Source organism: Cavia porcellus, unplaced genomic scaffold (genome assembly GCF_034190915.1).
Source record: "Cavia porcellus strain 051 isolate PalLab524CR breed Dunkin Hartley unplaced genomic scaffold, mCavPor4.1 scaffold_2, whole genome shotgun sequence".
NCBI lineage: Eukaryota > Metazoa > Chordata > Mammalia > Rodentia > Caviidae > Cavia > Cavia porcellus.
Genome location: NW_026947485.1, coordinates 107,117,428 through 107,131,421, shown reverse-complemented (window position 1 = coordinate 107,131,421; position 13,994 = coordinate 107,117,428). Strand labels below are relative to the sequence as shown.

General features: G+C 37.9%; 1 protein-coding gene and 1 non-coding gene across 9 annotated transcripts in view; both read right to left on the bottom strand.

The window, feature by feature from the left end:
• Positions 1–2,404: 2,404 nt before the first annotated feature.
• Cwf19l1 (CWF19 like cell cycle control factor 1) overlaps positions 2,405–13,994 on the bottom strand; it is a 39,041-nt gene continuing 27,451 nt past the window's right edge. For all 8 annotated transcript variants that reach the window (XM_003479794.5, XM_063245044.1, XM_013143537.3 and 5 more), the window contains 4 exons: positions 8,253–8,462; positions 7,213–7,332; positions 6,540–6,637; positions 2,405–2,837 (listed from right to left, as the gene is read on the bottom strand). In XM_003479794.5, the coding sequence (XP_003479842.1) occupies positions 2,693–2,837; positions 6,540–6,637; positions 7,213–7,332; positions 8,253–8,462 (573 nt within the window). In that variant the 3' untranslated portion in view covers positions 2,405–2,692. The remainder of the gene's footprint in view (positions 2,838–6,539; positions 6,638–7,212; positions 7,333–8,252; positions 8,463–13,994) is intronic.
• On the bottom strand, positions 7,513–7,657 carry LOC111754517 (small nucleolar RNA SNORA12). The gene has a single exon (XR_002789195.1). It is a non-coding gene; the product is annotated as a small nucleolar RNA SNORA12 (small nucleolar RNA).

Genomic DNA, 13,994 nt, shown 5'->3' with positions numbered 1-13,994 from the left:
GGGCCATAAATACTCAATATATAGGTATACAGAAACAATTACTTTTCTTTCACTTCCAACATGTAACATTCTCCTGTGAGTTCTCTGCAGCTTCTCCATGTACTACTGGACTACTCCACTTCTAAGCACTCCTTAAATATTGGGCATGTTTAGCTTAGGACTGTATTTACTCTTTTTTGTGTACATACTTCTACATTGTAGAGGAAGTTACAGTTTTTTCAAATGAACACAGGTATGAACAACCTAGAATGAAAATGACTTTCAGAACACAGTAACCACTAATATCCTACTTATGTTTGGAACAGATAGCAAGTATCTATACTTGCAAATCCTAGTATACCTAAAGGCACCAAAGATACCTTCTTCGATGCAGCTACTTAGGAAATGTAAAAAGGTACCATCTAGCATCAAATGGAGGGCTAAATAGGGGAGTCACTTCTAACTTTTATGAATTGAAGTTTATCCAAAATTTTGGTATATATAGTCTCATTGTCTATCTTATTTAAAAAAAACACTTAAGACTGGTGGCTTTGGATTTTAAAGCTTGCACTCCTGAGTCCCCCCCCGTGTTTTTGCACTTTTTAAAAAAATATGTTCTCCTTCAGGTCAGTTTTATTTTTATAAGGTCTGTCATCCCATTTTCTTTTTTTTAGGAGTTTTAAAGAGGATAAAATAAGGAAAACAAAACAATAAAAACCAATCAAAATAAACCAGTGTAAGTAACACAGGACTTCAGAACCTTATGAAATTAACAATAGTTACCATAATGCCTTTTGTTGTCTTCAAAAGAGCTGCAGATACCTTTGGACATAGTAAAAATTAAACAGAACAGAAACAATATAAACAAAACAATGAATGCAATAAAGGACTCTAAAAAAAGCCAATAGTTAACCCAAAATGGCTACCATAATATGTCTTGCTATCTTTTAAACAGCTGCTCATACCACCAGATTTAACATAATCAAACAGAAAGAGAATAAAACCCAACCCAACTAAACAATGAAAATGGTATGGTTTCTAGGCTCAGATCACTTCTCGGTGAGGCCTTGTGGGTGTCCCCACCCATCCATGGCAGTCTGTGAATGGCACTGACTCACAGAAGCTTGGGTCTGGCTGTCCCCACTTCAGGAGTGGCCTGTGCATGGCCTGTTACACGATTTTCTCCCAGGACACTGAGTTATACTATACTTCATCTATTTCATAGAGGTCCCTAATTATGGTGGAAAAATGAATGTGTTCTCCTTACATTCATTAAAATACTATTAAGTCAAGCACAGATAGGTCAATGGGCCAAGAAGTATAACCTTTCATTTTAATAATCTGATAGGCACTGTCAATCACCTCTTCAGGTATTTTCCCACTGCTCAGAATCTATTAGTCGATCAGTTAAGCCTTTTAATAAAATGCTGACAGCACATGGAATGCCTAACAGTCTACTTCCTATAATGGAGACCTTACGATGACAAAAAGGCTCTTCTGAGGGGACTTTTTTCATAAGCACATTCTTCGCATTTTCTATTATGGACACAAGTGAGATCAGGTAGGAGCCCCAGAAGGGGACTTATGCCACCTGACACGCTGATGAAGCCAAACCCAGTCCTCAGAAATTCACTCCTGGAACGTTTTTTCTCTGGATGGCCCACAAAAATTCCACACCCCAGCTTGTAGGGGCAGAGAAAGACTGGAGGAAAGAAGTAGGAAAATCATGGACAAGATCACTGAGGCACAAAAGAGTCACCCTCTCTTATGTTCATACATTTTCCTAAGTTCATTTATGGCCTATACCCTGATGATCCCTAAAGCCCTATCGCCAACCCAGATCTCCATGAGTTTAGGATTATTTAACAGTATACTGCTGTGATACATTAATATTTGCCATTTTCATCTGATGACACATCTGTTAAGACATCTAAAACAATTTATTGAAAGCACAACTCCTTAAATCTTCTCCTTCTATCCCTAATTAGACTAAACTCTTGGACAAAAAAAGCACCATGATAAGGCATGACTATATTCTTAGAGCCTAGAAAAATGCAAAGTATATAAATATCTGAAGGACTGGTCTCTTACATATGAATGAGATGATTATGGTGTAAGAAAAAAAAGCAAACACCATTGGCCCAGTCTCTAACCTGGGTATTTCCCTGAGTAACTACCCTGTGTGATTCTGGCAAAGGAGTTGGGCCGAAAGCTCTGGTCCTTCTTATTTCACACACTACTTCATTTCAGTGATCAAAGGCAACATGAATACAAGAGATTTCTCAACTATTAGAAACAATTTGGAGCCAGCTATAGTGGCACATGCCTGTAATCCCAGCACTCTGGAGACTAAGACAGGAGGAATGCTCCGAATTCAAGGCCAAAAGACCCTGTCTCAAAAGACCAAAAAAAAAAAAAAAAAAAGGAAAAGGATTTAGATTTTATTTGGTAATTTGTTTTTGAAAATGTAGATAAACACAAGCTGTTCTTAGTGCTGATTGACAGACAAGCTTTTAGCATAGAATTTTCATCCTAGAATGAGTTTCCTTAAAAAAAAAAGTGTATTTTCAATCCTAAGCTTCTTGCTGCAGGTAGGTTCCATGGAAATGCATGAAAATGAGGCAGGGAAACAATTCCCAAGAGAGACTGCAGTTTCATTAAAAACACAATGGAAAAATTTTTTTCAAAGTTCATGAAGTAGTCTCCCTTTTGCTTAGTCATCCAGAGTGAAGTCAAAGGGTTCAAAGTCCTTCCGAAAGCGGCAAGCAAGTGTCTCTTCTTCTTCTTTGCTGATCTGACACTGCCTCCAGTCAGACTTCTCAGGAATATTAAGAATTGCTTCACTGGCCAGCACTTCCCTGCAGAAAAGAGCACAAACAAGCAAAAATGGAGGGAATTAGCTCCAAATGCCCTCCTCCTGTCCCACTCCAGCCAGAGAGTTCTCAACACCACGCAAAGCAAGTATGCAGACCTCTAAGACTGCTTATACTTTTCTCCTGCCCTGAGTGCCATCTCTGCCATTCTACTGAAATCATGCCCATACTGAATGACCAACTCAGATCCTACCTCTTTCCTGACCCTTCACTTTATCTTCCTTCTCTTGAACAACCTGAAGCTACATTACTGTTACAGTATGTAGAGCAGCAACATGGCATATGACCAGAAGGTCAGTTCTGGTGTCAGATCACAGGACTGGATTCCATTCCTTGCTCTGTCACTTGCTATCTATGCCTCGAACAGATTATTTCATCTCTGAGTCTCGGATTCCTTACCTACAAAATTTGAATAAAGGTACTTACTTTGTATGGTTTTGTGAAGCACAGAGATAATACAAGGGACTATACTAACTCTATACTAACTGTGAATTGCATTTTGCCATAGACTGTAGTTTTGTCATCTTAATTAGACCACGAGTTTGTTGAGAGCAAAGTTGGGTATCATACCCATCCTGGGTCTCATACCCATTTTAAGCCATCCTGGCTTAAAATTCTCTGCCTTTCCTTCTGGCACATGTACCTAAGCTCAATGTGAAGAAAATAACTTACTGTAACTCTCAGAACAAAAGAATAACATTATATATATATATTTCTTCTACTGTTTTATATTTTATTCATTTTTACTTATTTTGATATACTACAAATCAGTCTATGCATCTACTTGGTCCATTTTCTACTGTGAAGCTACAATAAATAGATTAGAAAGAAATCATCTAAGATTTCTACCTTCTCCCCCCCCACACCTTTTTTTTTGGTACCAGGAATTGAACTCAGGATCTCAGGCGTGCGATGCAGGCTTTGTGCCACCGAGCTAAATCCCCGGCTGTCTAAGACCTCTAAAAGCCATAGTAGACCTAAGCCCAAGTACTAGCTCCTTGGGCATGCTTTGAGACTATTTCATTAGATGTAAAATGAAGATAGAATCACTTTCCTTTTACAGTTAGGAAAACAATGGCTTTTCAAGTATTTTAAGTGTAAAATGCTAGTAACTTTAAATTATTTTAAAAATATTTAATCTTGAAAAATATAAATGATTGGGGCTGAGGATTTAGCTCAGCAGCATAAGCACCTGCCTTGCAAACTGATGGTCGTGAGCTCAATCCCTGGTACCAGTAAAAAAAAAAAAATATATATAAATGATTTCATGAACACAAAGTCATTGAAAGGATCTCCCATTTGTGAGCTTTACATGCCCTTACGGTTTGTATCTAGATGTTCATCTAAAGCCTCACGTGGTCATAGGTGGGGCTTTTCAGATGTGGCTGGATCTAGGGTGTGTGACGCTAGGATAAAGCATGTAATGCTAGGATTAAAAATGTGAGTGCTACCCATTCACAGGGAGGGTAGCTGGGTAAGATAAGGGACAGAAAGAGGATCATTCCTTGTTGCTTGCTGCCTTCTGCTTGTTATAAACTGTCTTTCCTCTGTGATGCCTCTCTGCCATGCCATTGTCTTACAGTCAGCCAACTATGAATTAAAACTGTCAGTCAAATAAACCTTTCCTTTTTTAACTCTGGGTGTCGGGTATTTTGTCTCAGCAATGAGAAAAGTAACTAAGACCTATGCCTATATACATTGGTAGTCATGTCCCTATCTATGTGTTAAGGCAACAACAAAAAGATCAAGCTAGAGGTTTGAAACATAATACCCCATTCTTCTCATTTATTAGTTATCTCCCTGAAAATGCAGAAAATAGGGCAACCTTTTAGAGGTTTCCCAAGTTAGTTCAGAAATAGTTCTGGGGTCATTTAAAGTCCAATTCTAACTAGGGGGAAAAAACAGCTGCAAATCAGACACTACCATGAAATAATGCATTCCGCACATTTTCTCCTCCCCTTTAGACTCTGTCTCTTTTTTCCTGTAACCTCCAGTCTTCATTCTTTGCCTAATTTGTATTATTGCTCTCCGAATGGTCTTGCAGTCATGTTCTGCCTAATACGATGAGCCTACCTGATAGAATACTGCAGAATAATAAAATTATCTTATTTTGGAGTCCAACAGATCTGGATTTAAACCTGCCAGTCTGTGACCATAGGTATGCTACTTTACCCCTCTTAACCCATGCTATCCAAAACAGTACCATTAAGCAGATGTGCTATTTAAATTCAAAGTGTAATTAATTAAAATTAAATAAAATTAAAAATTCACTTCTTCAATTACTTAGCCACATGTTCAAATGCCACACGTAGCCAGTCATTACTGTATTTGATAGTGCAGATTTGTAGACCATTTCCATCTTTGTGGAAAACTCTGTTAGACATTGCTCTAGAGCCTCACTGTCTACATTAATAAACTGGGATAATACCCGTCTTACACAGTTGTGAAGATTAAATGAGAAAATACACACGGAGTTCTTAGCAGTGTATGATCGACAGCATACGGTCAATGGCAACACTTTATTCCCTCTGGTTAGATGCGCTTTTTCCAGCACTTGCCCTCTAAATCTATGTCTTAAATTTACTTTTTGACTTTTCATAAGGCCCTTACATCAAGCAGAAATAAATTCTTCCTGCTTTGAGATTATTTATTTATTTATAAGACCAGCCTGGATTGCACAGCAAGACCCTGCCTCAAAAAGCAAACAAAAAAACAACAAAAAGGTGGTGAGATCCATTTAATATGTTATATGTTAAAAAAAAAAAACCCTGACAGAGTCTGGGGAAGCACTCATAATTAAACATAGATTCCTATGGCAAACATAAATAGTCACTGTGCTTAAAGGTAAAAACAGTTTACTTACAGTATTTTTTTGTGTGTGTGTTTGGTTTTCTTATGTCTTACAATAACTGTATCAAAAGTGTGCAAGACTCACTTTGTCAAACTTACAAATGAATCTGACTTACCAACATTCTCCCAAATCAGAACATGTTCACCAGTTGGGACTTATGGTATATTTTTAAATTTGTGCACTGGTTTCCACTGTTGAATTCCAGACCATTTTTCTATCCAAAAATAAATCTTACACCCATTAGCAGTCATTCTTAACTTCTTACTCCAGTTTTCTTTTTTTTTGTCTTTTTCATTTTTATCGGTACCGGGGATCGAACTCACGACCGCCTGCTTGCAAGGCAGGCGCTTATGCCACTGAGCTAAACCCCCAGCCCCGTTACTCCAGTTTTCATTTCACGCTTTTTTTTAAATCAGTACATGATTGCAGTACATATTGATTATATTTATCATGGGAGTTTGTACACATACATAACACATCTTAATTCTTTTTTTGTTGTTATTTTTCTTGAGACAGGTCCCACTCTGCAGTTCTTGCCATCCTTGAACTCACTATGTAGCCCAAGAAGACCTCAAATTTGAGGTGCTCTTCCTGCCTTAGTCTCTTGAGTGTTGGCATTACCTCTAAATTTCTAAAGTACATTGTTTCCCAAAACTCTGTCAAGCTACATTTCACATTTTGTATCACATGGCTGATCTGATTTGCCTTGATCCTATAAACTCCTTGGGGTGAGGCATGTTTCCTATCTGGCTTATTATCAATTGTTCATGCCACTCATCACTTTGTTTACAACAGTTCTACTGAAAATACACTAAAAGGAAGGAAAACATACAAACCTTCCAAACTGCAAAGGAAAATTTCTTTTAATTCGGTGGAAAAGTTTCTCTCCTGTGTCAAGTTCGACATAAAAATATGCTGTTCCTGGCTGTGCAATCTGAAATAAACAGAGTTGTATCAGGACATATAATAGTGCTTTGAAGATTTAAAATCCTTGCTCATCTCTTAAAAGCTCTCATTTGGCAAATAATTCATTTTAATGTCTTTTTTTTTTTTTTTTTTTGTCTTTTTCATTTTTATCGGTACCAGGGATCGAACTCATGACTGCCTGCTTGCAAGGCAGGCGCTTATGCCGCTGAGCTAAATCCCCAGCCCCAAATAATTCATTTTAAAAGTGTAAGAAAATGATATATGATGAGCTACAGATCTCAAACTATTAAGCAGTACTAGAGTTTAAAAAGTCAGATTGTCAGATATTCCCAGATCTTCCCAATGGCACCCTCCTGTTCAATTCCCATCTTAGGAAATGTCTAGTTTCTTGCTCTTCCCACAAAAATGCTAGGACTTTGTAGTAATGCTGTTTCCATCTCCAGTTTAATCAGTATACTGTGGTCTGGTTCCAAATTGTCTACTGCCCGTTTAACATTCTTGAAATTCCTTGACAGTTTCTTGGGCTAAACCAAACACTAGATCTTTTATTCCTTTTTGAAAATCACCAGATTCCTGTTTTACCTGCTTGATGTCAGAGTGCTCTGGGATTTCCAAGAGCTCTATCTGTTGCTCTTGTGCCTGGGTAATGAAGGCATCTTTTATGTCATCAGTAGCACAGCAGCTAAGGGGCACAGGAATGACCTAGACAGGGGTTGGGGAATAGGAAAAATTCATTGTACAGGTCCCAGAGAGGTTATATCTGTATAGTTTTGAAAAGCAGCAAATCCATCACAGGGGTAGAAAAGCAGCCCTCAGTACAGACTCTCCTCAGACCAGGCAGGTGTTTGTCAGCCTGTCTGTAGGACTTAAACTTATGAGATCGATTGTGAGAGCCAATATCTCATACAAAAAAGCTCAAGAGAGATATTTCAGTCTCTAAGCTTTTGCTAGCTCCTTACAATGTATGTGGTAGAGTCAGACCCATTTGAAAACTTAACAAATGTGCCAGAAAGAAACTACCACAACCACAATCACCAAATTTCTGAGCTGCTAGCTCATGTGGCCTCTGATAGTATTTTCTTTCTTTTTTTGGACCAGGGATCGAACTCATGACCTCGCACTTGCCAGACCAGTACTTACGATGTTGAGCAAAATCCCAGCTTTTTTTTTTTTTTTTTTTTTTTGTACCGAGCACCAAATTCACAACTATGTGCTTGCAAGGCAGGCGTTTATGCTGCTGAGCTAAATCCCGAGCCCTCTGTGATGCTATTTTCTATCTTTAAGCCTTCACTCATGTGACTGCAAAATTGCTTTTCATACTGTTACTTAGCATGGCCTACATCTTCCTTGGAACATCTCTCAATTACCCACTCCTTTTTTACCAGTCAACATTCTGATGTTCACTTCTACCGACCATGCAGTTCCCTGTGAAATCTCTAGAGTTATCACCAGATACTCTTAAACTTTTAAATAATATTTAAATATTATTAGGACAATTCATATTAAATACTTTAAATATTAGATTAAATGTAAATATTCCAAGTAACCACTACTTAAATACTTATTTATCAATATCAAGGTCACCATGGTGTCCTCTTATGTTTCTGGGCAGAGATCATTACCTGTAGCTGGAGGTGATGACTCCTATAATTTCTCTCAAACAGAACACACCGTTTCCCTCGACTCTTAAAGAAGCGTCTTAGGGTAACCTTGTATTTTTCCACTTCTTCCACTACCTCTGCTGAAAGCTCCACTACTGACTGGTAGTGACCAATGGGCAGGATGAGGACATGGTCATCGGATAAGCCTCCTTTGGCCAGAGCAAGGTAGCACTGACAAAGAAACACAGAGTCAAGACACAATACTGCACATATAGTTTTCTGCAGAGAAAAGCTTACAGAAAGAGTGAGAGTGAGGATACTGGAAAAAATGTTCAAGACTTTATTAACAGAAATTCTACTTTTAAAAATCTGATGTTAGAGGTTAGAGCAATAATGTTCCCAAGTATCTTCTAAAGAAAGAGATCAGATGTAACGTTTCTATGCAAGTAACAAAACAACATTTCAGTTATTATTGCTTTCCTTTTGACCACAGAAGAACAGTACTTCTGATTTCAAAATTGTTTGCCTACCCAATAACATCCAATCTCATATGTCCCTAAATAAACCCTGGAATGGTTAAGGTGACATGATTAGCACCCAATGTCCCCACAGCCTTAAGCTGCTAACAGTTTCATAAAATAAGAAGAAACATACGGCCTAAATGAGTGGAAGGAAGAAAGAAAAATTTTAAACTCAGATTTACCCAACAAGGTAGAGAGTTAACATTCTCGATAATAAATAATTTTGTTTTTCTTTTTTGGTATTGGGGATCGAACTCACGACCTCGTACTTGCCAGGCAGGCGCTTAAACCACTGAGCTAAATCCCCAGCCCTCCTCTCTTTTTTTGAGACAGAATCTCACTCTCAGTTCAGGCTGGTCTTGAGCTCACTTTGTAGCTCAAGTTGGTCTCAAACTCACTATGATCCTCTTACCTCGGCCTGTGAATGCTGGGATTACAGGCGTGAACCACCACACCCAGCTTAAATATTAAGGCTTTCACAGCAACTAAATTTATTTTTGTCAAAAATAAAATGTGCAGGATTATCCTACCAGTCATACACTCTTCGAAGGAAAGACACTGTGAGTGAGCAGCAAAGGCTCACAAACAAATACCATGCAATCAAACATATGTGCTTTAGAAAAAAATTCCAATGTAGAGTACTCTTTTAATGTGGTAGATTCAAAGATAAGGCTGAAGGATGCCATCATCTATTTCTCATCGACAGTAAGAAAGTCCAACAGAATGACAAGGTATGTACTAGAAACAAACTGAAATGTGATCATCCCTCGTCCTCGCTTTCTTTGGACTAAGCCAATCTGTAAAGTTCGTTTACTAGGTGACAAGTTCATCAGAACCTCAGAGATACTAAAACTTTAGTTTTACAATCACTTTTTTCTTTTTGTGATATTCGGAAATAGAACCAGATCCTATGTAAGAAAGAGAAAATGACTGGGATTAACTCAGTTAATCAAGGTCCTGGGTTTGATCCCTAATACTGTCAAAATAATAACAACAATAATAATATAAAATCACCAGTCTTGATCCCAGGAGTATCTTCCAGAGATACAAATCTGCCAACATTAGACATTAGAAACTAATGTGAAAAACTGAAACTCTCAGTTTGAAACAAAGTGAAAAAACAAATTCTAGTCAATGTATAAGAGGCTACAAAATAAGACCTTTGGACTGTTGGAATAAGCTGAAGAAAGGTCACCCTCAGAAACCAAATTTACAAAAAAATCACTGAAAACTAGATGAAAGCAGTAGGCACAAGCATTATACCCTAAGAAATCATTTGTAAATATTCCCCTCAGGAACCTTGGTGAACATCTTTCTACACTTGTTCTTAGCCAAAAGGCCAAGAAACGATACAAACATCTGGTTCTAGTCTGGGTGACTAGAGTATACTCATAACCCTGAATATTAACTTTTCTTAATTCTAACTGAAAGAAAAGAAAATAGTCTATTTAGAACCTGGAGAAACATGAGTCAAAGAATATAATTATTTAATGTCTAACTGAGCCCTGCCTGACAAGCTTCTAGAGGTACTGTTCTATGTGAAATAGAATGACTTTCCTGTAAGACACATGTAAGACACATGTAAGACACAGGGCTTTCTCAGCCTGAGTAAAATTATACTCAAGATCTCATAGTCTGATTTAGTGTTTTCTAACCAAACAACTTTATAGTCATTATCTGAGGATTACCAAATACTTCCACCAGGAATGGAGATGTGAGTCTTCCTATCATTAGGAAGCTACATCTATTACCCAACAGAAATTTGTCACTTTAGTCTTTTCTTTCTTTTTTTTTTTTTGGTACTGGGGATCAAACTCATGATCTCAAGCTTGCCAAGCAGGCGCCAGTGCTGCTAAGCTAAATTCCCAGCCTGTCACTTTAGTCTTTCATATGATTAGTATGATTCAGCTCCCAGTACTACTTAGTTCTGTATTTTAAAAAATTAAGTTCAAATTTCTGAACCTGAGCTGGGCATAGTGATTTATGCATGTAATCTCAGCACTCTGGTAGGCTGAGACAGAAAGACAGCAAGTTTGAGCCCAGCCTTACCAAGACCCTATCTAAAAATTAAAACAACAACATCAAAAATAAAAACCTAAATCTAAAGCTATAAAGAAAATAGCAACTTTTTTTAAAAAAAAATGAGATCTCATTCAATTACCCAGGTTATCCTCAAACTAACAGTCCTCTTGCTTCAGCCTTCCAGGGAGGTGGGATTCTAGATGTGTACCAGCATGACTGGCTGCGTATCAACACTATTAACCCAATATGAGAACAAGCAACACAAGTTTTCCTTCTCAGGACAAAGAAAACTTACATTTTAAGTAATAAGCAATTAACACAAGAAAAGTAACAGCCGCAAGTAGTATGGACTAAAAATACAAAGGGGTTGAGAAGTATATAAAAGCTTTACCCTAGGAGATTCACACCTATTTGAGTGAGTGCGAAGAAGGAAAGGCAGTCAGTGACCTTGTGAAACTGATTCTACAAAAGTACCACAGAATAAATGCTATAATCCAAGACTAACAATGGGCTAGGGATGTAGGTTAGTGGTAGTACACTTCTCCAGCATATGCAAAGCCCTAGGATACACCCACAAAACTAAACAAAATAACACAACAGTAACAAATGTTGGCAAGGATGTAGAAATCCTTATATATTACTGATGGCAATATAAAATAGTGCCACTATTTTTGAAAAAGTTTGGTAGTTTCCTAAAAAGTTAAGAAAGTTGTATTATCTAACTATTTCATTCTTTGGTATCTTTCCAAAAGAAAAGAAAACATGTTTGCACAAATGCTTGTATGCAAATCTTACATGGAAGCATTATTCCAAATAGTCATTAAGTAGAAACAACCCAAATGTGGATTGGGTGATAAGTACATAGACAAAATATGTTATATCCACACAAAGAATATTATTTGACAGTAAAAAGGAATGAAATAGCAGTTTATACTATGACACAGATATATCTCAAGAATATAATACTAAAGATGCCAGACACAGAGACTTCCAGGAAAATGGCAGAGCAGCAAGTGACGACAGCTCGGCCTGAGATTCAGAATTCAGACACTGGAAAAGAACAACTTGGGGAAGAAAAAAGAAGAAGAAGAAGAAGTAGATCCTTTGGTACCAGAAGGATTAAAAATTAAAAATTAAAACCTACAAAGAAATTCAAGAAACAAAGCACAATATGGAGTATGGTAAGGACAGTATAGACTTTCTCCTTAGTTCACTGCTCACTGTTTATAGCAAAGGGAGATCGAATAAACAGAGACTGTGAAAGATGGGGGACTCCAGAGGGCTTCAGGGAGAAACACTAGTGGAATGGCTTTGCAGATGCTGCAATCTGCAGAGAGTGTGATTCTGCTGCCACGTGAGTCCTTCAATAGGAAACAGCTAATGAGTGACTCTAGTCCAGTGATGGTGTAGCTTTCAGAGACTCAATGCCAAACTGCAACTCAAAATTCGTTTATTGCAAAGTACCAACACTGCAATTAAACCTGAATACTGTGTTTTTGGTTTAGAAAAAAACATTTATTACCTGATGTTTGGCTGCTGGGGCAACTTGACTCCTATGCCAACAGAGAGGGCTCTGTATGCCTGCTGTAGCACATGAGCCATAGGCTCACCACCAATGCTGTAGTCTAAGTGCCCTCCACATCCGTAGAGTGCTTGCTGGATTCCATTCTGGGAAAGAGTTAACTGTTTGAATCCAGAACTTGAAGCAGCAGTTGGACAGCTTCAGGGTTTTCAATGTTACTTCCCACAGTAACTGGGTGAGCCACTGCCCTGGTAAACAACTGAAGTCAGGGAGCCAGCAGGAAAGAGACTGCCTGAGGGGACAAAGCTAAAGGACACAGGCTCTCTCCACACAGCCAGAGGGCAGGCTCAGCCTGAGTTGCTCCAGATTTGAAAGTCACAGTACTGGTGCCCTTGCCCTACTGCTACTGCCTGCATCCAGCACAGATCTGAGGTCTGACTGCCTTATCTACCAATGTGAGCAGGAACATGTCTAGACCTAGACACTGCCTCCAAATCGTAGATCCCAGAAGGAAGCCACGTATTCAAAATCAAAGAAATTTCTTCTTCCTCTTTACCTCCCTCTCTGTGTGTATGTGTTGTTTTCCTTTATTCTTCTTTTCCTCCTTTATTCTTTACCAATTATTAGGGTGTAGAGGACTTTTCTTTGGCCTTTTACTCATCTCTTATTCTTTTTCTTACTCATTTTTTTTTTTTTTTAAATCAGTACTGGGGATCGAACTCACGACCGCCTGCTTGCAAGGCAGGTGCTTATGCCACTGAGCTAAATCCCCAGCCTCACTCATTTTTTCTTAATTTATTTTTCCTCCTCTCCCTTTTTGCCCCTTTAATTTTTTTCTCTAACTTTGATTCTTCTTCTTTTTCTCTTATCTTCTGTCAGTTTTTTCTCTTACATTTACCTAATTCCATAAAAGTTGTTCTATTCTCCAACAAGAACCTTTGTAACACTTCTCTTTCCTCTTTTTCGTATCATATAAAGTTTCAAATTTTTCCTCTCACATTCCATTTTCAACCTTATAGCTATCTCATATAGTACCTATCAGCTGTAAGTCAACATTTGAATTGTCTTAATTTTTATACCATTATGTAAATTTCTTCTCTAGCATGAAGGGTGGCACATAATTGGTTCTTATGGTATGTTAACATCTAATTTGTCCTGGACAATACTACTGTAGTTGATCTGGTTATTACCGGGGTCACATAATTTTTGCTATTAATGGATTTTTTTTCTATAAGACAATATTCATATTACCTTTGTGATATTAACTATACTACAGCACATTCTTAGAGAACTTGGTATTGGCCAGTTACAGTGTATGTACTTCTCAAAAATTAACCAGGGTGATCAGCCTGGAACTGAGCAACAGCCAATGCTAAAGTACATCAGTGAAAAGATACTGAACAGAACACTACACTTACAAGGAAGTCTTTTATACTATAAGCATCCACAAACCTCATTAAGAAAACAAACAAAAAAACAACAGAAACGTAAAACAAGGTAACAAAACGTCTCTCAAAATTACCAACTGCCCCCAAGCCAATATGGTGGGCATCATGGGGGAAAGTAACTAAGCCATGCACCCAAATTACTTGATATTGTAAGAGGAGGTTACAAAACAGATCAAAGAGGTCCTCAGTGGGACCACAGAAGATAAAAACAAACAGATAACAGAAATAATAACCAACATGGTCCAGAAGT